Source organism: Cydia fagiglandana, chromosome 1, assembly GCF_963556715.1.
Source record: "Cydia fagiglandana chromosome 1, ilCydFagi1.1, whole genome shotgun sequence".
Classification (NCBI taxonomy): Eukaryota; Metazoa; Arthropoda; class Insecta; order Lepidoptera; family Tortricidae; genus Cydia; species Cydia fagiglandana.
This window is the reverse complement of record NC_085932.1, coordinates 23,767,641-23,792,500: the sequence shown is the minus strand read 5'-3', so window position 1 is coordinate 23,792,500 and position 24,860 is coordinate 23,767,641. Positions and strand designations below refer to the sequence as shown.

At 37.9% G+C, this 24,860-nt stretch overlaps 4 protein-coding genes across 4 annotated transcripts in view; 2 read left to right on the top strand and 2 right to left on the bottom strand.

The window, feature by feature from the left end:
- LOC134666704 (ubiquitin-conjugating enzyme E2-17 kDa) overlaps positions 1 to 1,467 on the top strand; it is a 5,002-nt gene extending 3,535 nt beyond the window's left edge. Inside the window, exon 3 of the mRNA XM_063523945.1 lies at positions 162 to 1,467. Within this exon, the coding sequence (XP_063380015.1) occupies positions 162 to 287 (126 nt within the window). The 3' untranslated portion in view covers positions 288 to 1,467. The remainder of the gene's footprint in view (positions 1 to 161) is intronic.
- Positions 1,468 to 6,899: 5,432 nt separating this feature from the next.
- LOC134666696 (RNA exonuclease 1 homolog) lies at positions 6,900 to 10,799 on the bottom strand. Its single transcript, XM_063523932.1, has one exon. The coding sequence runs from the start codon at positions 10,712 to 10,714 to the stop codon at positions 7,463 to 7,465; it is 3,252 nt and encodes a 1,083-aa protein (XP_063380002.1). The 5' UTR covers positions 10,715 to 10,799; the 3' UTR covers positions 6,900 to 7,462.
- Positions 10,800 to 13,851: 3,052 nt separating this feature from the next.
- On the bottom strand, positions 13,852 to 16,234 carry LOC134667729 (deoxyuridine 5'-triphosphate nucleotidohydrolase). Its single transcript, XM_063525150.1, has 3 exons — positions 15,947 to 16,234; positions 15,723 to 15,859; positions 13,852 to 14,145 (listed from the first exon to the last, which is right to left on the bottom strand). The coding sequence occupies exons 1-3, from the start codon at positions 16,048 to 16,050 to the stop codon at positions 13,943 to 13,945; spliced, it is 444 nt and encodes a 147-aa protein (XP_063381220.1). The 5' UTR covers positions 16,051 to 16,234; the 3' UTR covers positions 13,852 to 13,942.
- A 4,235-nt stretch (positions 16,235 to 20,469) lies between these two features.
- LOC134665620 (craniofacial development protein 2-like) lies at positions 20,470 to 20,922 on the top strand. The gene has a single exon (XM_063522599.1). It carries the CDS (start codon positions 20,470 to 20,472, stop codon positions 20,920 to 20,922), a length of 453 nt encoding a protein of 150 aa, XP_063378669.1.
- Positions 20,923 to 24,860: the final 3,938 nt, after the last annotated feature.

Below are 24,860 nucleotides of genomic sequence, written 5' to 3'. Positions count from 1 at the left end.
GATTGTGATTATGACGCATAAATGACACTTGCACTACGTGTGGTATCAAAATTGCTGTGCAGACTTTTCTTGGTCTAACTCTATAACGACTATAACTAAATCCAAACAATTTAAATTTACACATAATTGAACTACTAACAGATATGTTTTATTTTTTGCAGTCATTACTAAGTGATCCAAACCCAAATTCGCCGGCGAACTCAATGGCAGCGCAACTATACAAAGAAAATCGGAGGGAGTATGAAAAACGAGTGAAAGCATGTGTAGAACAATCATTTATTGATTAGCAGGGTGCGGGCAGGACACCCGCTCGGGGCTCGGCATCCGCGCCGGCGTCGCCGGCCGTACCTCCGCGTTCATTCATTCATTGGGACAACCAAGTAAATTAATAGTAATTAATCAACAACACCATTTCCATATACCAATAAGATTTTTAGTACCTAATGATAAGAAGTTAAAATTGAAGTCAATCATATTTTTTTATCATATAGCAAGCTATGATGCATTATTCAAATGGACAATATGGAACACTGTCATGTATTCAGTTATATACTTACTTTTATTAGTAAGTACTCAAAATAATTTATGAAGAGTTGTAACCTAAACCCCTGAATTTTATGAAAGATGACCTATTCACAACCTCAATTGTCTTATAAATGTCATGATATTATTAATCAATCTAGTGAGTCATAAAAAAAGTTCGGTGTTAGCTGCCCTACTAACAATTTTTGCTAATGTTTAGATACATACATTGTGCATGTCATTGATTTGGTATGTATTGAGACTAAAAACGTTAGTTTGTTATCATATACATACATACTTAGAAAGTTTAATCACTATATAACAAACTGTTTGACTGTAACAACTTCCATGTGACTAGTTACCAACAGATTGCTTACAAATGTCTGCTAAAATTCAACTTCTATAAAAATATTTGATTACATAAAAATCAATAATATTAGAATGAGAGACATAAACAGTTAAATGCACTTTGCTAAATTTTGTATTAATAAAATAGATGTTAATCATAAGAAGTGTCTGGTTAGTGTCTAATGTGTCTGGTACCGCAATAATTAACTTAACTATTATATTATACAAGAAGTTGGAAAGGACAATCCTGAAGATTATCAGCATTACATTATTGTAAAACGCCTTTTCTATCACAGTGTTTACCTTTAAAGAGTACAAGTGATAGGTACGTTAACCCTTACATTTTGATATACGATATGCAGCCTTAAATAGTTTATCGGGATTCTGCACTAAAATAATATGTATATGCTTGATTCTCATTCTAGTTTATATACTTACTTCTAACAGCAATGTCCCAATGGATACAAACTGAAATACTGTAGTGATTTTCTTGTTTTCTAATAAAGCTAAAAGTTTGAAATGAAATGTCAACGGTTCCAAGGACGTTTTACGTATGTGTAATATTTGTCTTCTAGTAAAATATTATTTTCGGTTTTTATAAGTGTTTTTTTTTCCCTAGTATTCATTAAACCGAGGTCCATTCTCGTGTTTATTTTATATTAATCTTCGTGAATATTCATCGGTTTCTTTAAGGCAGGTCATCATTGGCCTTCGTCATAGAATACATGATATTACATTCTTTTAGTTTCATAAGTCAAGTTTTCAATAAAAAAAAGACACGTCAAGATTCAAGATTGTTTACCATCAGAAATATAATGCTAAAAAAACCGAGGTAGGGTAATTCGCCAATAACTGGCCCCCGGGACTAAAAACGAATTTTCTTCACCAATCAACAAAATTCATTTTAGTACGAGTATAAGTACAGAATAAACAATAGTACTAGGTACAGAAGACTCTCTGACAAAGCGCGTCTGTTAGGATCAGGACAGACATGGCCGCTAGGTGGCGACAGCGCCACGCGCGACTTATGGCTAGCCACCAAAATTGGTGTGGAACAGATGTACTTGTTGCTCCCTGTTGCAAAGCGATGAAATCGATGAGTGAGACACGCCTGGTATAAGGTTTCAATAACTGGCCACCTTATACTACAATTAATTCTATTTATAGGTGAATAGAATTCATTTTTAGTTTAGGGCGGCCAGTTACTGGCGAATATAGCTAGATAACATGTTATGTATAAAATACATACTTAAATATCTATTACCTTTTGATCGTGAGAGTCGGGATGGCTAAATATACTTTAATAAAAATAAACACGCATACAATTCAATGAGTTATCAGTAAAATTATCTCTTAAAAAAGGCCAGGCGCCGTGTCAAGGAATTCTTCCTAAGACCTAAGAAACACTCTTTTTTCAATTATTTTTATTAAGCCAGGAATTCGTAAAGTACTAATAAGTGAAAGGTACTAACCTAATTGTATCTGTAGGGTATGGTGAATAATGGTAGCGCCTGCAAAAACGTAATAGCAATGTTAAAAGGACAAAAGTACCTTGACAGCAACTGTACAGACGACAGATAAATTACCAAAAATATGTAGGTATAAAGGCGTTCAAAAGTGCATGGATAGATGTCGACCGTAATGCCTTAATATTACGGTTGAAACGTGTCCATGCACTTTTGAACGCCAGTGTACACCAACACACTACCATAGTGTATGGGCAATAAGCTCGTGTACTTATATGTCGCAGACAGACATGTAAGAATCCGCCGTTAACGTGAAATCGTTCGTAAAATGCCGAAGGCAAATAAAACGGTCCGCATTATGTAAAATACCTTATGACATTAATACATTCAGTGCCAGTGACTCGTCTCTAGGGGAGTTCACTGTTCGTAGACGCTTTTCGCTACATACGGTTTTTCCCGTGTTATCGGCTACGCTCGTAGCGCGTAGCTCGGGCTGGCACTGAATGTGTTAGCGGCCCATGGACTGTTTTTTTGTCGTTTAATTTTGTCGGGCGAACTGAAACTTGGGTTTTAACTTTTTACGGCCACAATGCGTAAGGGCCCCCCCACATCTATCGTCTTTCGAGCGTCGGCGTCTACAAATCTTTGGCCGCTGCTCGACGCAACGTTGACGCAACTGCGCAGCGACGTCATTTTCCATAGCGCTGACCAGACGCCGACGCTCGAAAGACGCTAGATGGGGGGGGGGGGGGGGGTGCCTAAGAGTGCGGGGCCCCCAACCCCTGTTTGGATGATGGAATTATCTTCTATGCAATTTTTCAGCTCGCTGTACACAGAAAACCCTCATACAATAAACCCTGAACGAAGCGAAGGATTCTACATTCGAATTCTGAGCGTATTGAGGGTTTCATATAATGGCTCCTCTACACGATGGGCCAGCGCTGGCCACTCCAAGGGACGCAGCCATGCGCTAGAATGAGATAGCAATATCACTTGCTCCCTCTAACGCATACATGCGTCCCTTGGAAAACCCGGCGCTGGTCCATCGTGTAGAGGAGCCATAAAATGTTAAGTGGTTCCAAACAGTATTATAACATCGTGTGACAAGGACAACATTATAGTATTGAGTGTTTTATTACCGAATTCAGAAAGGAGTAAAAAGGTCTTCAGTTCTTGAAATAAAAGGAAAAAAAACAGCCATATTTGTTAATTAAATATAAAATCTAACTTTTCGGTGAAGGAAAACATTAGTCATATGCCTTATGGGAATATAGTTCAGAGCCGGAAACCGCTACCAACTTTTAGTATGTTGTTGGGCATGGCATTGGGTCTCCAAAACTGCCGGGAGACGGCGGCGCCGGCCATCTACTTCAGCGGAATGACGTCATCAAAATGACTCCCGCTTCGTTGCGAATATTGCATACTGCACCCAAACTATGCATAGCACATACACGTGTGGGGTATTAAATGAAAGCCAATTAAATAATCTATATTTTATTTATACAAAGTGTATCAAAATATGCAACAGTTTCAGAGAAATTTACAAAATAATAAAAATTACGTAAAAAAATATTCGATTATTTGGGTTTTACAACCAAACCAAAAGTCGGACGATAAAGCAATGTACTACAACATTAAAGATGACGTCTCAAGCCATACACTGATATCAATAAAATCAAAATTGGACCAAATATGTGGAAATTATGCATCAAAATGTAGATATTTGCCCATACAAATGCATAAAAGTTAAAAAAATCCAAATTGGTCATTTTCAGGATAATCCGCATAAGCTTCTAGTATGTTATTAGCAATATGACCTGGATTCTAAAACTGCCGGGAGACCATCTTTATTGTCCCCCAGTCACGAATTATGACGTCATACAAATAATCACTGCCGAATTTCGTAAAATGTAAATTATAGCTATACTATGAGTCACACATACATGTGTGTTACATGTAATGAAAGGTTATTAAATTTAGTATGACTCACCCAAACATTATTTGTAAAAAAAATGTACGGTTTAAGAGCTAGAAACAAAGAAATACCACTTTTTATGGAAAAAGTAGATGTATATCAATTTTATAGCTAAACTAAAATCGTCAATAAAACGTTGCATATAACATTTAAAAAACCAGTTATTCAACTATACATCACAGTTTAAATTTTACATTTTCGATAAAAACTGTGGAAGTTGTGGAAAAAAAACTAAAGCGCGCCAACAATTCTACCTTAATGCGCTCATATTATGCAAAGAATAGTTCTATTGATCGAGTATTAAATGAATGAACATTACATAAAATACATGAAAACGACATTTTCGAATGGAACCGTAATTAAAAAAATAATAATTTACTTGATAAGTAAGCAAAATACTCTCCATAAGTGCATAATCTCCTCCTTTCAAAGTCGGTTTAAATGTGGTTTTTGTGTCATGGGCTACAAAGACAAATAAATTGACACCTAATTTATCAAAATGAGTTCAGTAGTTTCATGCAAACGGTACCTACACATGCACGCATAGATAGCAAATTCTGCCGTAGTCGGACAAAAAATTAAAATTCAATAATTAGACCTTTACTATTATGGCCTGGCGTGGCTTGGCATCAAACGTTGAAACCCTCAGGCCGTAGATGTTAGCAGGCCTAGCGGGCGTCGCCTCGATGAGTTAGCAAGATGCCTTATGGAGGCTTCGAACGACCAGAGGGGTGACCTGTATTTCGGAGGATCAGAGGGAAAATTCTGCCAGCCTTCTCAGCTCAGCCTTGAAACCCTTGCACCACTCAAGATTCCACTTTTATAAGAATACCCAACTGGCGCGAAGTGGCGCAGAATAGGGCAGAGTGACGCTCTTTTGTGTCAGAGGCCAAGATCCTCTTTGCTTTGGGTCACTGAGCCAGTGATGTATGTATGTATAAGGCTAATCGAGGCTTAAATATATAATTATGTATCGCATTAAGTGAACTGATATGGCATTTACCTCGATAAGGCATTTTGTATTAGGCATGTACCTACTTACTGGCATGTAACTTTACATTTCTCTAATAATGTAGCGTAAGAGTCTATTTCATATTAATATTTACCGCGACTACAGCAGGAACTGCTGTCTACGTATGTAATTATGTATTTTTTACATGAAACAACTGATCTGATTATGATAAATGAGGTGTCAATTTATTTTTCTTTGTAGCCCAGGTCACAAAAACCATATTTAAACCGACTTTGAAAGGAGGAGATTATGCACTTAAAGAAACAGTATTTTGCTTACTTATCAAGTAAATTATTATTTTTTTAATTATGGTTCCATTCAAAAATGTCGTTTTCATGTATTTTATGTAATGTTCATTCATTTAATACTCGATAATTAGAACTATTCTTTGCATAATATGAGCGCATTAAGGTAGAATTGTTGGCGCGCTTTAGTTTTTTTTCCACAACTTCCACAGTTTTTATCGAAAATGTAAAATTTAAACTGTGATGTATAGTTGAATAACTGGTTTTTTAAATGTTATATGCAACGTTTTATTGACGATTTTAGTTTAGCTATAAAATTGATATACATCTACTTTTTCCATAAAAAGTGGTATTTCTTTGTTTCTAGCTCTTAAACCGTACATTTTTTTTACAAATAATGTTTGGGTGAATCATACTAAATTTAATAACCTTTCATTACATGTAACACACATGTATGTGTGACTCATAGTATAGCTATAATTTACATTTTACGAAATTCGGCAGTGATTATTTGTATGACGTCATAATTCGTGACTGGGGGACAATAAAGATGGTCTCCCGGCAGTTTTAGAATCCAGGTCATATTGCTAATAACATACTAGAAGCTTATGCGGATTATCCTGAAAATTACCAATTTGGATTTTTTTAACTTTTATGCATTTGTATGGGCAAATATCTACATTTTGATGCATAATTTCCACATATTTGGTCCAATTTTGATTTTATTGATATCAGTGTATGGTTTGAGACGTCATCTTTAATGTTGTAGTACATTGCTTTATCGTCCGACTTTTGGTTTGGTTGTAAAACCCAAATAATCGAATATTTTTTTACGTAATTTTTATTATTTTGTAAATTTCTCTGAAACTGTTGCATATTTTGATACACTTTGTATAAATAAAATATAGATTATTTAATTGGCTTTCATTTAATACCCCACACGTGTATGTGCTATGCATAGTTTGGGTGCAGTATGCAATATTCGCAACGAAGCGGGAGTCATTTTGATGACGTCATTCCGCTGAAGTAGATGGCCGGCGCCGCCGTCTCCCGGCAGTTTTGGAGACCCAATGCCATGCCCAACAACATACTAAAAGTTGGTAGCGGTTTCCGGCTCTGAACTATCTCTGCGATCGTTTCCCATAAGGCATGGCACTACATCAAGGAAACCTGCATACATCCGCGAAGAAATTGAAAGGTTTATGTTAAGCCCCCAACCCACATTAGGCCAGCGTGGGGACTATAGTCTAAACTAAACCCTCTTGTGCATGAGAGGAGCGTGCATATAGGCTAAATTATTATTATTAAATATAAAATAAAATAACATGGTGTATTCATAAATATGTTATTATAAAAAGACCATTAAATTACAAAATCAATAGTATAAATTATTGTATTAATTACTATCTAGCCTAGATAATACATATAGATAATTCTATCTTCAAACTAAAAAAAGTACATTCTTGGGGAAAATATTAATAGGTAGGTAGTCTACAATTTACACTTTTTTAATAAATTAATCAACATTTTATTAAAAGTGTTCACCAATGCCATTTATTATAACACTGTTACCTACAACTTAAGTCCCACATTGTATCACGTACCTACATATACGAGTTTATAAATACATACTTTGAAAGTAAGTATAGGGTCATTGCGCTAGTTATCGTCCGGCTCTAGTTTTCGTCCACTTGACGAAATTTGAATATAAACCTTCATTGCTGCTGCACACATTTGGACTTATTGCAATCCTAAATATCTAAACAATTTATCTATCTACATAAAAAATATATTTCGCAAGTAGCAAATTAAAACTGAAATGTATTATTTGCTAAGTGGGCGAAAACTGATACTGGACGGTAAACTGACGCAATTACCCCACAAGGTATTGACATCATCTTGTTTTTAAGTCCTCTTTTAATTTATAATGTATTAACTCCATACACACCATGGCATCTTCGGCACTGTCGTGTCCATCTACAGAATTCTGAATAATTTTTTTCAAATGTTCAGAGGACAAGTTCCTTAGCGCTCTTTTATATGGTGGGCCCATTTTATGAGGAAACAAAACACTTGTATCAATGACAGTGTCATGGATAAGCTTTAAAGCTTTAAAATCTGATTCTAAACTATGACCTATAAGTATAGTTTTACTATTAAACATAGTAAGCAATGTGGCCTGGACTTCCAGTAGAGTAGTTTTCACTTCAGCCATATGTTCTTCAGTTATTCCAGAATATCTTGTATTATAATCTATTATTGGGTGAAGCGGCTTCACAAGTGTTTCATATACAACTTTGCAAACTGAGTTAATAACTGTAACCCTTGTTAAATCTAAGCCATGGGTAGTGTAACACATTTCACAATCTAATGAATAAACGCCATAATCATCTGATGTCGTTTCAGGTGGTAGTGTTCTTACATAGCCCTTAAGATTGTCGTAATCAAGGTACTCATAGACATGGCTGGGTGCAACGCAGCAACCATCAGCCATTCCATCTTGGCTGCAGCACTGATAACGAGCCTCACCACGCACTCTATATTTATTATTAGGATGGTAAATGCATTCTTCTTTAACAACTGCAAAACCTTTTTTATCTATCATGAATTCTTTCTTACATCTACAGCACATTCTTATATTTCCCACAGGTGGTTTTTGTTTGTTTTGTGCGTAAATTATAGCTGAACCTTTCTTTCCATTTGGATGAAGCCTAGGAAAACCATTACTTTGTAATTGTTCTTCAGATAGCACCCATTTTTTTACATTGTTATATAGTTTTGCACCATTAAATTCTTTTGAATCTATAATTTTCTTATTCTTATTTTCTATACTCCATGACCCAGCATTACCAGATTGCCCTGATATACCCTGTGGTAACTTCTGCAATGTATCACAGTCTGTCCCTGATTTTTTTACTCCTTTGCATTCTTGCAATTCTTTTTTGAGCCTACTAATTGTTAGCACAGCAGAGTTTTTGTATATTTGCACAGTAGAACATTTTTTACTGGTGGCTAACTCTTCATGCTGAGCTCGAGCATAAGCATCTACTGCAGAGAGATATATATTTAAACACTGATCAATCATCATATTTAAATATGTAGATCTTATATTAGCTGGTATTTTTGAGGCAAGTGGTTCAAGAACTCCAGGTCTATCGATAAATTTTTCATTAGGCATATGGGCAACTCTTTGCACACCTTTTTTGACAGTTTGAACTATAGTGGAGCTGGTTGAAGGCTGTTGTTTAGCTACATTTTGACTGGGTGGTAAAACTTTTTTTGCATTCATCATCGTTGATGCATAAGGTACATGCGCAATGCGTACCTTGGTGCTTGTGTTTGAACTATTCCGAGCAAAATCTACTTTTGGGATGTTTTGTTCATTACTAGATGGCTGTAAATTATTTTTAGCAGCATGATATTCTTTAATTTTGGCCAACCTCTCTGCCATAGCTTGAGCCGCATTTAATTTAAAATCAGGTTTTGCAGGAAGCTTAGGTATTATTTTAACATTTTTATCCAGTGTCCGAGATATTCTTTTTTTAGTAGGCACATATTCCTCCTCACAATCATTTTGCACTTTATTTTCTAAGTCTTCATAAATAGTTTTTTTGGTAGGTTCATACTCTTCAAATATTTTTCTACACTCTAATGCTATTGCTTCTTCATCTGACTCTGAAAGATATGTCTCCTCGTCATTTTGATCAAAATCAATGTTATCATTTGAAATGTCATTGTTATCATTATCTGAAAACCCATTGATAGAATTATTGTCCTGTGCAGATTTTTCTCGTTTCTCTTTTGACATCTTAGAACTATTATTAGATTTATGTTCTTTACTTTTTCTTTCAGAAGTACTGCTTTTATGCTGCGTAGAGTTCTGGGATTTTCTTGATTCTTTATCAGAACTTTTAGAATGTTTTTCTGAATGTCTTGAACTTCTATCACTGCTTCTGGAACTAGAGTGTTTCTTATCCTTTTGTTTATCTTTTTTATCTTCTTTGCATTTTTCTTTGTCTTTATCTTTGCTAGAACTTTTGTGATTTGATTTTCTACTAGAACTACTTGACTTACTGTCATGTTTATGTTTCTCATGAGAAGTTGACTTATCCTTTTCATTCTTGCCTTTTTCCTGTGATGACTTTTTTGAATCAAATCTATTTAGTGATTTTTTATTTTTTCTGCAAGAGTCATCATTGTTATTTTCTTTATGTTCCTTTGAAGATTTTTTCTTACTTGTATCATTCATTGGTGATTTCTTTTTAACATCATCTGTCAGTTTTTCTTCATTTAATATTTGATCCAATATATCAAACTCTGGTTCTAAATCATCAAAACCCTTTAAGTCATTAACTAATTTAGGTTTCTTAGTTTCTGGCTCATCTTCATCACTGGAGAAACAAGGAGCCAGTGAGCGAGGTGTAGGCTGGTAGGTAACTGATGGAACATCTGGTTTGGGAGCTACTTTGGCAGGTTTATATTCCAGTATATTTTTCTTTTTGGTAACATTTTTATCTGATGGAATGTAGTTTAATTTACTTGAATTCTGATTTTCCACAGGAGAATACTCAGGTAGTTCAGGTTCTACACCAGGTGTATACTTCTCTGTTGACTCTACAGTGCCCTTAGGTGTATATTGATCTATTTGTATACTTTCAGTAGAACCTGGCGTGTATTTAAGAGGAGGTGGTATGAATACAAATGGCTTTGATGTATTTTCACTATCGAAAGATCTTTTAATGGGTAAACTAGCAGGTTTTCTTGGTGTGTAGGGGACTGGGATATGCCTTTTCTTCTGGTCATTGCCATCATCGATAGTTTCTAGGTCTACATTAATTTTGTTCAGTTCTGCGATAGGGGTTGGATTATATGTAGCCTTAGGTACTGATGCTGCTTTGCTTTGCTCTGTTATACTCTCCACAACACCTGACTGTGGCAACGAAGGTGAGGTATCAGTCTGCTGAAGAACCTTTTGTACCGCCGCCGACACAAGTTTCTGTAGAATCGCTCCACTTTCGATCCCGTCATTCGACGTGCCTTGCAATTCTTTTTTAACATGACGAAAATGACAATAAGGTCTCTCGCATAAACCACTATCATAAAATGGACAATTAATTCCCTTAAAGTAGCCTGTAGACGGTAGCATTATTTGATGAATCCTCAATTAGTAACAATAAAACACATAAAAGCAAAACCACCAAAAATTAGAGCCCCTGCGATCTGCATCTGCTTTGACACTTGTTGTTTGACCACAGACAATAATTTTGGAACAAAAATACCATAGATGGTAGGATCCATAGATATATAATTTTTAGAGATGACGTCAAAGCGAGCTGTCACTGTTACCACTTTTCAAGGCCCCAACGCTGTCTGTTCTCTTTGACGGCGCAGCAACTAGTATCATTTCTCTCTTCCTGCTCTTTTAAAAATGCCGTTTGTCAAAAAAGGACAACCATACTGTTGACAAGATGGACTTCAAATCCAGTGGCCTATTTTATAAAGCTACAAGTTACAATTTACAAGCGGAAGTCACTTTCTAACCCTATGTGTTAGAACGAGACTTCCGCTTGTAAATTGTAACTTGTAGCTTTATAAAATAGGCCACAGGTGTCTCCTTTTTAAGGCCGTAACACACTATCGCACCGCACCAAGGTCTTTGTGCGACGCACCGATAAGTAAAAGCGAGAAGGAGATATCGCTTTCTCGCTCTTACTTATGGGTCCGTCGCACAATGACCTTGGTGCGGTGCGATAATCTGTTACCACTATTAAGTTGCTAACACACTATCGCACCGCACCAAGGTCATTGTGGGACGCACCCATAAGTAAAAGGGAGAAAGCGATATCTCTTTCTCCCTCTTACTTATGGGTGCGTCCCACAATGACCTTGGTGCGGTGCGATAGTGTGTTAGCAACTTAACAGTTGACAAGGTGGACTTCAAATCAAGTGTTGCCTTTCTTGATGCGCCCAGTCTGTATACGTGTGCGTAAAAGCGTATATGTGTGCTCTTTTAGGGATGTGGAAAATCGATTTTAATCATGTTATATATCGATAAACGCTACACAGCGGAACGCAACAGCGATTAATTGAAGCTTCAATATCTTTGTTAAACATAAACATAATTTACAATGTGATTAATTTATAGTGTGTCATACGCACATAGTCTGGAGGGGGCTAAAGGTTTAACGATACCTAAAATGAACAAAAAACGCTTTTATTCTTTATTGTGGTTATCAGATCACAATTTTATAGTGGGGCGTGACTATAAAATTGTGATCTGATAACCACAATAAAGAATAAAAGCGTTTTTTGTTCATTTTAGGTATCGTTAAACCTTTAGCCCCCTCCAGACTATGTGCGTATGACACACTCGCACACTTCACGGCGATTTCGCAGTTTGGTTTGCGGCAATATGGCGGAAAAGCATCAGCTGATCGAGTTTAACTGTTAGTTATCTATGGCATCATACGTGATTTAGCTGTTTTTCCATTTTGTTTTATTGTAAAACCGTAAAATATAGCTGCTTAATATAATATAATCATAATAGAATTAGTATTTATCTTGCCACAGAGGAGCCAAAATATCGTGTAATGTGGAGTCTTGCAAGTTCGCGCTTCGCGTCTCCTTTGACGCAGGCCGAAATACCGACAAAAAACGGAGCACAAGGCGCGAAAGCGTGAACATTCTGCGAAATCGACGCCACACTTGCGTTCGCGGCTTCGCCCGCGATTCACGCGCATAGTCTGGAGGGGCCTTTTGAAGTAAAATTAAAATTGCAAGAAATGTCGATAGTTTATCGATATGACTTTATCGACATGGCTACAGCAAGATGGGCCACATTGTTAATCGTACCACAGAATAAATAATAGTACTACCGTACAGAAAGGAAGCTTCCTACAAAACCGAAGTTTGACAGCGGTTCAGGGTCGAATCATGCTATCCCTTTCTAATACATGGCACTATCCCTTTCGGCTAATTAGGGTTGTCAAAATTCAAGTGATTATCTTATCTGTGGTCGTGCACGCAAAAGGAAGTCAAGTGGTGCCAACCCTAATAATTGCTCGGAGCAATGCTGAGCCGAGCGGAGCCGAGTTTGGCCGAAGTCAGGAGCTTCGCACCCCTGATCGTACACTAAACAAAAGTGGTCCCAGTGACAGCTCACTTGGAAGGTATCTCTGTATATTATTATATCTATGCTTACGCACGATTGAACGTGCGCGGAACCACACAGACAGCCGCGGTCCGGTGCGATCGTCTGTTAACTCTACAAGGTGTGTGAATCTGAAACACAGCACTATGTTTTCTTGGTGTTGATGCGCCTTTACATACAGCGCCGTAGGTCGTTTTTCTTTATTAGTTTTCCTTGGCTTGGACCTTTCCTAGCTCGTTTCCTAGCAACGAATAAATTAACAATCGGTAATCTTTACATGATATGGCATTTTATTGATATTGATACCATCACATTGAGGCATATTACTTAAGCTATGTATTCAGGCACCAAAACAATCAAGAACTTCACAAAATAATGTCATGGTCAGCCCCTCTCATATTTCAAAATACGTTGTTTCACAAGAACTTTAATGTGATGAAGGTAGCAGTCGTGTATATTTCGCAGCAAGAAGTCTCACTTTTACCATGGTTTTATAGAAAAAAATGGAGTTGTTCAACAAAGTTTTACACCTTATTCCGCTTTCTTTTAGGGAACTGTCAAAACTTTTGACAGATGTGTTGGATAAAATTGTTAGCTTTTTCGAGTACGGTTATCCTGACTTCGGAGTGTAAGTAAATATTATTGCAAAATGGTCGAAGAAGTTGTGCAAGATTATGCAGCTTACTTTAAGCTGGATCTTTCAAGTGGATTCCAGACAGTTCAGGATGTGATTGACAATATGTTGACACGCCTTGAAGAATTAACCAGTGTCTTACACATGATCAAGATGAAGAACAGCGAGTGTGGATCTGCTCTTTCGGAGGATATCAGTAAATACCGCAGCGATATAACTATACTCTCTAAGAAAATTAACACAGTTGGTGACATTATTATTCAACTAACCAGCAATGTTGACCTAATAGAAAAACTAGTGCAAAAAGCAGAGTCAGATTTTAATGTTCACAGTGACAATAAAATTAAAAGTTTTCTGAAGCCTTTCTTGATGAGAAGCAAGGAACCTGTTTCAGCATTACCACCAGTTATAACTCCTCCACAGAAAGTTGAACTTGCAAGTGTTCTACATAATTTTGAACAAATTAAAATGTGATGTTCCAGGGTAATTAAATAAAACATTATATTAATTAAATGTAATGTAATGCCTTACATAACTATATTAAACATTAAAAAGAAGTATCACATGAAGATCAGTTTATGTTTATTATTTTATTGAGTTCCTGTAGACCCAAACCCTCCATCAGCTCTCTTTGTCTCTGACAAACTCCCAACTTCAACAAGATCTGGATAGTAAATCCTTTCACAAATCAGCTGTGCAATTCGATCACCTTTAGCCACCTTAAAATCTTGGTCGGAGTGATTGAAGAGCACTACTCCAACATTTCCTCTATAGTCTTCATCAATCACACCAGCTACAACAAGACAAAAAGCAGCAATGAAATTTCACTTGTTTTAATGTATAATGAACGAACTATAATGGAATATTGTTACACACTTTGAACATGAAATTGAGGGAAAAATAAGGGTTCCCTTTGTACCTTTTTGGTACGGAACCCTAAAAACATGGAAGTGAAAACATGAAGTATAAAACTATTAAATTTTCATTGTCTTTATTACATGACTCTATGTCAAAGTAAAGATTCAAAATATACATACAGCAGCTTTAGATTTTTAGTGGAAGCATACATACATGGTGTAACATGAGGAAACCGAATAATTTTAACCACGCATTTCTGAGGTCAAAAGAAGGAAAAAATGTAATATAAGTTTAGGTCATTTTCGCCAAAAAAAAAATTTTTTTTGGTTTGTTTTTTCTATTTTTTTAATGTATTTGTACATAAAAATTAAATTTTATTGGTAAACTTGTTACTTAAAATTGATTTTTACATTTTTTTTCGTAAAACCTGCTTTTTGCAAAGTGTTACTTGTCACTTTTTGACATCTATCAATAAGGATATTTAGACATGTCCCATAGCAGCAACATTACCATCAAAAAGGCCTTTTACATTATGTAACAACAAAAACTTGTTTATTTTTAAATTAATATTATCTCTGAAACTAGGCGTTTTTTAAAAAAGTTTATAGGACATTTTTGTCTCTAAATATGATCAGGAATACGCTGTTTAAATTATTCGGTTTACTCATGTTACACTGTGTAGTTTATAATTACCACAAGCCACAGGTTAATTATCAGTTTAATCTAAAGCATGCATTTTTTGGGAAAGAACAGTGTTAATCATTAATAGCTCTAATTAAAAATATATTTTTGGCAAAAATTTCATTTTAGGTACAAGCTTTTTCGCCGACTGTACTTTTTTTTCCACAGGCAACTAATACTCATCGAGACAATTCTAAGAACCCCAAACACAATTAGGTTTCGTTGTTTTATCACAGAGTCCCTATGGCCACCTCCGGTCTCCATCATCAGATCAGCTTGATGACACAATAATATTGCATTGTCACCCGACTTACATATGTATGTAAAATTTCAGCTCATCAGAAACTGGAAAGTGGATCAAATTTAACTTGCAAGATTTGATTACACACAGACAACGGTCAGGTGAAACTAAATAAAAGCTTGTAAAAAAAAGTTTTTGTTGAATTTGGTGATGAAAAAGGACTCATGATTTTATATTTTTTGTTTTTGGAATTTCCTGAATACATCTTATATAGTTATTTGTCCTTGTGTATTCTCATATGGTAACTTAAATCAGTAAAAGGTGAATCACTTAACTGTGGTCCCTTTGAGCAACATTACAATAAATAAATATGACTGTTATCATGGAAAAAAGTGCTTGAGAAAAGAGTTCATAGGAGTTCTAGAGAGTTTATGGGGGTATGTGGAATGTAAAGTTTGAGCACAGACCAAACCACAGGCAGTTTTCTTTGAGTTTGAGACACTGCCTAGCCTGGTTTAAAATTATGCGACTGTTTTATTAACATTATATGTCGGCTAGGAATTCGAACAAGCTAACAGACTATAACATACCTCCAACATCAATGAAGTTTTTTACCGCCAGGCCAGAGCGAGGGGCCACTCTTCCATAACACCCTGAAGGCAGTTCAATCTGCAAATCGGTCTTGACTACTTCTTTGCCGCGAGCAGGAACTATGTATTCATAAGCACTGTAACAGAGAATTTTGAGAATAATAAAAACTGGTCGTTAGTCACGTGCGTAAAAATGATATCATAAAGCATTAAAACAAGTGTACCTCTTCAGATCGAAACCAGCAGCCTTCTCGGAACCACGTAAAGGAGCGAAAGCATGTTCACTTAGGCGTGTGAATTTTAGGATAGGCTGTGTTTCAGCGGGCATTTTTAGTAATCCTATAAATCTCAAAACACTCGACAGGTTTACTTGCAACGCTGAAAGATTAACTTGAGAGAATCCTACGAACTCGCTTTTTGGAAACGGTGTAATAAATTCTAGTAATTCAACTAAAAACGAAAACTCGAAAAACAAGCCGTTAACCAATAGGTTGAGTTGAATAGGTGAACCGAACACTGAACAAAGAAAGATGGAATATGGAATGGAAATGGCAAAGATGATTGATAATTTGGCGGCAAAGCCGACGGGCAGTGACAGCTGTCAAAACTCTCAAAACTATTTGAGACACAAATAAAATCACTCTTTGTAAACTTGATTCCTGGCGCACAAGCCGTAGTTGAGCCGTAGAGTCAGACCAAGAAAAGTTTGCAGCGGATTTGATCTCCCACGCAGTGTAAGTGTTATTTTAAACGTCAAACTTCTATGAAATTATGACGTATAAAATAACACTTGCACTGCGTGGGCTATCAAATCGGCTGCAGACTTTTCTTGGTCAGACTCTTTAGAACTAGCTCATCGCACCAAGGTGCGCCGCACCCATAAAGGTCGGTTTTGGGAACAGGACGTCACTCGACAAACACAGCGCTGTCTCGCTTGCACATGTCATTCAGAGCGGCTACCGCGAAAATCGAAATTCGCAAATTGCGGGGATCTTTCTCTTTTACTCCAACGAAGGCGTAATTAGAGTGACAGAGAAAAATCCCCGCAATTTGCGAACTTCGATTTTCGCGGTTATAGCTCTGGCCCTTGCGAACGGGAGCCGGGAGCGGGTGTGACTGGTGTGAAGCCCCCTCCAGACTATGCGCGTGAATCGCGGGCGAAGCCGCGAACGCAAGTGTGGCGTCGATTTCGCAGATTGTTCACGCCTTCGCGCCTTGTTCTCCGTTTTCTGTCGGTATTTCGGCCCGCGTCAAAGGAGACGCGAAGCGCGAACTTGCAAGACTCCACATTACACAATATTTTGGCTCCTTTGTGGCAAGATAAATATGAATTATATTATGATTATATTATATTAAGCAGCCATATTTTACGGTTTTACAATAAAACAAAATGGAGAAACAGCTAAATCACGTATGATACTATAGATAACTAACAGTTAAACTCGATCAGCTGATGCTTTTCCGCCATATTGCCGCAAACCAAACTGCGAAATCGCCGTGAAGTGTGCGAGTGTGGAGTCTTACGTCAACTTCGCGATATGTTCGCTCCGCGACGTCGCGCCGCGATTCACGCACATAGTCTGGAGGGGGCTAAAGATTAATTTGTTCAAGTGGTCCTTCGAACCGGATTAAAGGAAAACAAAACCTTAATTACTCGCATCATCTCAACACTTCGAATCCTCGCATGTCCAAAGGGCCAGAGAAAGGGTCTTTTTAATCTTTTAAACAAATATCTGTTAAGCCCCCTCCAGACTATGCGCGTGAATCGCGGGCGAAGCCGCGAACGCGAGTGTGGAGTCGATTTCACTGTCTGCGAAAATCGACACCACACTCGCGTTCGCGGCTTCGACCGCGATTCACGCGCATATCGCGATCCAGATTAACCAGGTGTTGACTGGTAATAGAGTAACTGAAAGCATAATGGGCGCTCTTATAAGTCATCATTTCAGCCTATATACGTCCCACTGCTGAGCACAGGCCTCCTCTCATGCGCGAGAGGGTTTGGGCTATAGTCCCCACGCTAGCCCGCACGCTCTTATAAGTATATAGCCCCATCCAGACTATGCGCGTGAATCGCGGGCGAAGCCGCGAACGCGAGTGTGGAGTCTAGTTCGCTGATATGCGAAATCGACTCCAGACTCGCGTTCGCGGCTTCGCGCCGTGATTCGCGCTCGAGTGTGGAGCGGGCTTTACGACCTAAATGTATGAGATTGTATGGGGCGCTTATATTATCTAAATATACCTATATATATGTAGGTATTATTTATACATAGGTAGGGGAGTCCGAGGTGAGTTGAAACAGAGGTAAGTTGTAACAACGTGAATTTTGCGGTATTTATAATCGTCTTGAGGCAAGGACGCATATTGAGGAACCAGCGGGTTACTAGGACGCGGCTAAACATCGTTTTTTCCACCACGATATCAGTTATATATGTCTCAAACATTAATTCTATGACAGTTTTTCGTAAATTTCAAATTTTTACTTGCGTAGTAGTAAAAAAAACCATGGCCAATTTTGTTTTTCTAGGCATGAGAAGATAGCAAATGACTCAAGCTATATATCTTTGACAAACGATGTACCAAACACCCTGTATTTATATTTCATCAGAATTCATAAACTGGATGTGCATACGAAGCATACCTAAGTACTATCTGTGATGTGAGTCATAGCTACGCAACATTTTTTCCTGAAGAATCGGGCAATTTACAGTAGTACCTATTATGTCGTTAAAGTCGTCGATCTAGGTCTTATCCGCTGGGAAAACGCGCATGTTTGAGTAAATAATTATAGCCAATGGTATATTTCTCGTTATGTTTATCATTTTTATTCGATGACTACGTCTGGCCAATGTAGGTAGTGCCCTAGTGCCCTGCCTATGAAGCCGAAGGTTTTGGGTTCGAATCCCGGTAAGAGCAAATTATTTGTGCAATGTACACAAATACTTGGTCCCGTGTCATACGTAATTTCTATCCCACCAAAAACATTCTGTAAAAAACTAGCCAAGTCTCGATGGAGCTGCTTGTTTATCTCTAAAAAGTAATGAAATCTAGACAAAGTCGTGCCAAGTCTAAGGTTCCTTACTGCGATTTCTTTATTATTATAGTTAATGTTGTGTGACTTGGCCGTTGAAGGGTACACAAGGGTACAAAACCAGGTGCTCCATGACACCATTGCACCAATCTGCCATTGCACCAAAAAGAAGTGTTTTTCAGGCTCGCCCATACATAAGTATTATTGAAATACGCAGCTTTATCAAGCCTACAATTGACTGGGTTATTGAATCAACGTTTTCCAAGTGGCAATTTTCCATCGTCAATGGGTAGCGTATTCTGGCGACAGATTGGTGCAATGGTGTCATGGAGCACCTGGTTTTGTACCCTTGTGTACCCTTCAACGGCCAAGTCACACAACATTAACTATAATAATAAAGAAATCGCAGTAAGGAACCTTAGACTTGGCACGACTTTGTCTAGATTTCATTACTTTTTAGAGATAAACAAGCAGCTCCATCGAGACTTGGCTAGTTTTTTACAGAATGTTTTTGGTGGGATTTCACTTCTTTTTGTAGAAACCTCCTGGCACTGATTAAAATAACCGACTTGGTTTCACATTACATCTCAAAACTTTTTTGTAGTAAAAGTGTTGCGAGACTTGCACCTTTTTACATGTAATGTTTTTGATGGGATCTCATCTCTTTTTGTAGGCAGTCCTTCTTTTCGGGTACTCATACCCATACTATGTATACACATATCATAACTAAACATATCTTCATTGATACTCACATCGTACATCGTAGTGTACCTTTACTTTACCTACTATTTGTAGGAACTGCAACAGTAACTTTGTAATATCATATATTTATATGGGATTACAAACTTACTTATGCAGTTCTTAGATCTTTAAAACGTGACTGATATTGCAATATTTTTAGGTTTTCCCTTTATGTGGCCATTAAACCCTAACTCTGTACCAAATTTCAGCTCTCTGAGTTTATGGGAAGTACTAGTTCTATTCTGATGATCATGAGTGAGTTTCATAAATGCGAAACTTTGCTTTCGCTTAACTTCGGAACTAAATGACCTACAGACTTGAAAGTTTGGATTTTAAGTATGTGATTATAGCTTACTGGATGACCAAAATTTCTGCGTTCTGGTCTTATCCAGAGGTTCTCAAATAGGGGCCTGAAAATGCGGCGAAATGGTTCCAGTAAAGGATGGTACGGCAGTGTTTGCTTCGCGCTCGACTTGGCGGGGGCACTGCCGTGCCCCCCGATGTTCTTTTAAGATATTATATATACCTATCGTTGTCTGAGTATAGATACCCTCAACGACAATCCTTCTTGAGCTTACCGTGGGATTATTATAAATATAATATATACCTAAATCCTCGGGGTAGCCTGATTCCCTAGAGGACGCGTCCCCAGGCGGCGGATAGGGGAAAGCTCGATGGAGGATAACACCTCCATAGGGTAGGAGGGAAATAAAATACCTCCCGCGGACCAACAAGGCCGGAGAAGGATACTCCGCACCAAACCCCTGCCCCGGGCTTCTCCGACATATTTGGAGTAGAGGCCGCGGGCAGTGCTGCGTGTCTAGGCCGGGGCATCCAGAAGAGATGGCGGCGGAGGAACCCCTAGAGGGTCAACGGCGGCGCTCGCACCTCAAGGATAGGTGACAGTCTTGGCGTCAGGTGGCAACCGGCCGTAAAAACAACAATAGCCAAAAAAAACACATCTCCTAATTAAACATGGCAAGACACAAGAAACGAGATAGTATAAATGCTAGGGCGTTCCCCCAAAGCGACGTAAATGCTCCGAATGCGAAAGATGCGAACCGAAATGTTAGGGCGTTCCCCAAAAGCGACGTAGACAAGAACAAGCGTTCGCAACAGCAATTACGCATAGCAACGTGGAATCTAGGATCACTCACTGGCCGACAACAAGAACTGGCAGAAACTCTCCATCGGAGACGGGTCAATATTTGCTGCATACAGGAGACTAAGTGGAAAGGTGCAAAATCCAGAGACCTAGGACTGGGGTACAAACTTGTCTACTATGGTACTGTCAACAACCAGAATGGCATTGGCATTGTCTTGGATAAAGACCTGAAAAACCGCATAATAAACATTGATAGACGCACAGACCGTCTTATGTCGATCAAACTAGCATTAGATAATCAACCAGTTATAAATATAATATAAGCATATGCCCCCCAAGTAGGATGTTCAGAGTATGAAAAGGAAATATTCTGGGAAGACCTAGATGAACTTACCCAAACCATACCCCAAAATGAAAATAAAATCATCTGTGGAGACCTAAATGGTCATGTTGGGAAATCAAATTATACGTTTAACAATGTTCATGGGGGCTATGCATATGGAAATCTTGATAAAGAAGGGATGACCATATTAGAATATGCTGCTCGGCATGACTTAGTTTTAGTAAATACATGTTTTAAAAAGAAACCCGAGCATATCATTACATATAAAAGTGGAGGAAAAGCTACACAAATAGATTTTATAATAGGAGATAGAAAACTAAAATCCCAATTTAAAGATTGTAAAGTTATTCCGGGGGAACCCCTGACTACTCAGCATCGAATCCTTGTGACATCATTCAGGCTGCCCAAACCTATTAAAACTATTGTGGATAAAACGGCCAAAATTAAATGGAAAGACCTAAACAACGCGAAAGGAGAACCTCTTATTGCCGTCATTCACAAATACCTAATGGATGAAGCAGACCGAGACTACGAGTCGTCAAATGAAATGTGGGAAAATTTTGAAACTTTCTGTAAAGCCCAAGCAACAACATTGCTGGGTGTTTCCAAAGGTGGCGTCAGTACGGGAAAAGATCCCACGTGGTGGAATACAAATGTGAAGGAAAAGATACGTAATAAGAAACAGATTTTTAAAGAGTGGCAGAAGTCAAACGATGAAGATGGCAAAAATAGATATAAAGAAGCAAAATTGCTTGCTAAGCGTACCGTTGCTCAATCTAGGGCTAAGTCGCGTGAGGACTTATACAGCAAAATAGAGAATAGTAAATCAGATAAAGAGATATTCAAAATTGCCAAGAAAAGGCATAATGCCACCCTAGACGTAAAAATAAACAAATATGTTAAGGATAAAAATAACATACTTTTAACTGAAAATGCAGATATAAATAAACGATGGTATGAGTACTACGAATCACTGCTGAATGAGGAATTCCCGAGTGAACAACTCGTTCCTTTAGAACCAGTGCTGGGTCCCATAAAAGATCCAACCATAGGTGAAGTACAGAAAGCAGTATCTCAAATGAAGAACAACAAGGCAGTTGGGCCAGACGAGATACCGGCGGAATTGTGGAAAACGCTGGGTATCGAATGGCTAACAAAGCTGTTCTGTCTCATTTTAAGAACATCAGAGATACCAGACTCCTGGCGAAAAAGCCTTCTAGTGCCGTTCTACAAGAACAAGGGAGAAGTGACCCAGTGCGGAAACTATCGAGGAATAAAATTAACATCCCACACCCTCAAAATATGGGAGCGTGTACTCAATCAGAGAATACAATTATTAACATCAATATCACCAAACCAATTCGGCTTTACTCCTTCCAAATCCACGACAGATGCAATCCAGACAGTAAGAGTACTAATGGAAAAACACAGACTGAATAAAAAGAACCTTCATTTCATATTCATTGACTTAGAGAAGGCGTTTGACCGAGTGCCGAGGAGACTTGTGTGGCAAGCATTAAGAGACCAAAATGTACCCGAGTATTACATCAAACTGATCGAAGATATGTACCAAGGGATCAAAACTCGGGTAAAAAGCCCAGCTGGTTTGAGCGACAGCTTTGAAGTCAAAGTAGGCGTACACCAGGGATCGGCTTTAAGCCCGTTACTCTTTAACCTGGTCATGGACTATCTAACAAAAGATGTTCAAGCTCCGCTACCATGGAGTCTGCTATATGCGGATGATATTGCTTTAGTGGCCAATACGCCTACACAATTCCAAAAGGACCTATTGGATTGGATGACTGCCCTCGAAAAATACGGTCTCCGCGTCAGCAAGTCAAAAACTGAACACATGGAATGTCTGTACGATCCAAACCCAAATCATAGGGCAGCTAATACCATTTACTACCCCGACGGAACATCTGTACCAAAAGTGACACAATTTAAATACCTGGGCTCATTGATGACAGCAGACGCAAACATCGATGCAGACGTAGCGCATAGAATAAACGTGGGGTGGCAAAAATGGAGAAGCTTAACAGGAATCATGTGTGACCCTCTGATGCCAATCAAAACTAAGGGAAAGGTATACAAGACTGCAATAAGACCTGCTTTACTATACGGCGCCGAATGTTGGACTGTCAAACAAAGTCATGAACAGAAAATACATGTAAATGAAATGAAAATGTTGAGATGGTCGGGGGGTGTTACTAGACTAGATAAAATTAGAAACGAACTTGTAAGAGGTAGTTTCAAGGTAGCTCCAATACCTGGAAAATTAACAGAAAGTCGACTAAGATGGTACGGACACGTTATGCGAAGAGACGATGACAATGTGGTTCGTAAGGCGCTGGAATTGCCCGAAATAAAACGCGGTAGAGGGCGCCCGCCCGGCACCTGGTGGACAAACATGACCCGAACAATAAAGCATGCCAAGCTAGACATAACGACAATCCAGGACAGAAGTGCCTGGCGTAAATTAATTAGGAGAGCCGACCCCACCTAAAGTGGGAAAAGGGAAAGAAGAAGAAGAAGAAGATAATATATACCTAAATTAAAAAAAATTGAATTGCTGCTAGGAAGTAAGCCGGTTTTCATGATATATTGTTTTCTTACAATTTTATTCAAGTAAAATTAACAGTTAATTTTGATGCAGAAGAATAATATTAATAAATAAAACCAGACAAGCGCGAGTCGGACTTGCACACCGAGGGTTCCGTACTTTTTAGTATTTGTTGTTATAGCGGCAACAGAAATACATCATCTGTGAAAATTTCAACTGTCTATATATCACGTTATCACGGTTCGTGAGATATAGCCAGGTGACAGAAGGACGGACGGACAGCGGAGTCTTAGTAATATGGTCCCGTTTTACCCTTTGAGTACGGAACCCTAAAAAAGTATGATTAATCTAAAGTTCCTTTTATAGAGTTCCCTTTTAATTGCACACACCTGTATATAATTTTACCTACCTACTATTTAATAAACCTAGCAATGACGGAAAGTCGGAATCGGAAGTGACCGTGCCTACAAAAGCCTATGATTTAAATTTTAAACCATTGATGAACACGGGTTTCAAACGTATTCTATTAGAATTTTCTTGAATTTCAGTTGCAGACTCATTTTAAAGTTTTCTTATGGTTAATATTTTCTAAGCAATGATTAATTATACCTACCTAAAGATAGATATTTCACCGCAAACATTTTAAATAAAAACCGACGATGACGCGGATCTAATAAAATTATAGGTAGGTATAGGTAGTCACGGTCTTTTTTAGAGTTCCGTACCTCAAAAGGAAAAAAGCGGAACCCTTATAAGATCACTTTGTCTGTCCGCCTATATATTAAGACCTAACTTTATCTCGGGAACCCGTGGAGGTATCGAGTTGAAATTAAAACCATAATGATTACTCAGGTCTACTCTATAGTTTGTTTTTTTTTAGCATTAGAAATAAGGTAAACAATCTTGACGTGTCTTTGTCAAGATCGCTTACCTTCTTGCAAGTTCTTTCTAATGCTAAAAAAAACGAACTATACAGTCCCTTAAAGCTATAAAAATCCAACTTATAATGTTAACTTAACGTAAAATAAGGATAGGCAGCCGTTTATATCGCAAAAAAAAACATATATTTCCACACTCTCAAGGAAATTTAAATTTATAGGATATACCTATAAGTAGGAAAGTACCTATAATTAATAGTAAATTTTGATTTCCTCCTCATCGGGGAGTCCCTTTGACCTAGAACTGTATTGTTTGGCAAGTTATATACACTACTAAAAGTACAAGGAAAATATATAATCTAAAAATTTAATAGGTATTTGAAAAAATAAGTTAAATTTGTACGGAACTCTCGATGGGCGAGTACGACTCGCACTTATCCGTTTTTTTACTTCTAATCCACATCCATCGACCCAAAC

What these genes read in the sequence shown, in the direction of transcription:
- LOC134666696 (XM_063523932.1), bottom strand. Translation starts at nt 10,714, where the DNA reads ATGCTACCGTCTACAGGCTACTTTAAGGGAATTAATTGTCCATTTTAT.
- LOC134667729 (XM_063525150.1), bottom strand. Translation starts at nt 16,050, where the DNA reads ATGCCCGCTGAAACACAGCCTATCCTAAAATTCACACGCCTAAGTGAA. An exon ending in GCTGGTTTCGATCTGAAGAG is followed by an intron (nt 15,860 to 15,946) that starts GTACACTTGTTT and finishes TCTCTGTTACAG; the next exon opens with TGCTTATGAATACATAGTTC. An exon ending in AAACTTCATTGATGTTGGAG is followed by an intron (nt 14,146 to 15,722) that starts GTATGTTATAGT and finishes GTCTTGTTGTAG; the next exon opens with CTGGTGTGATTGATGAAGAC.
- LOC134665620 (XM_063522599.1), top strand. Translation starts at nt 20,470, where the DNA reads ATGGCAAGACACAAGAAACGAGATAGTATAAATGCTAGGGCGTTCCCC.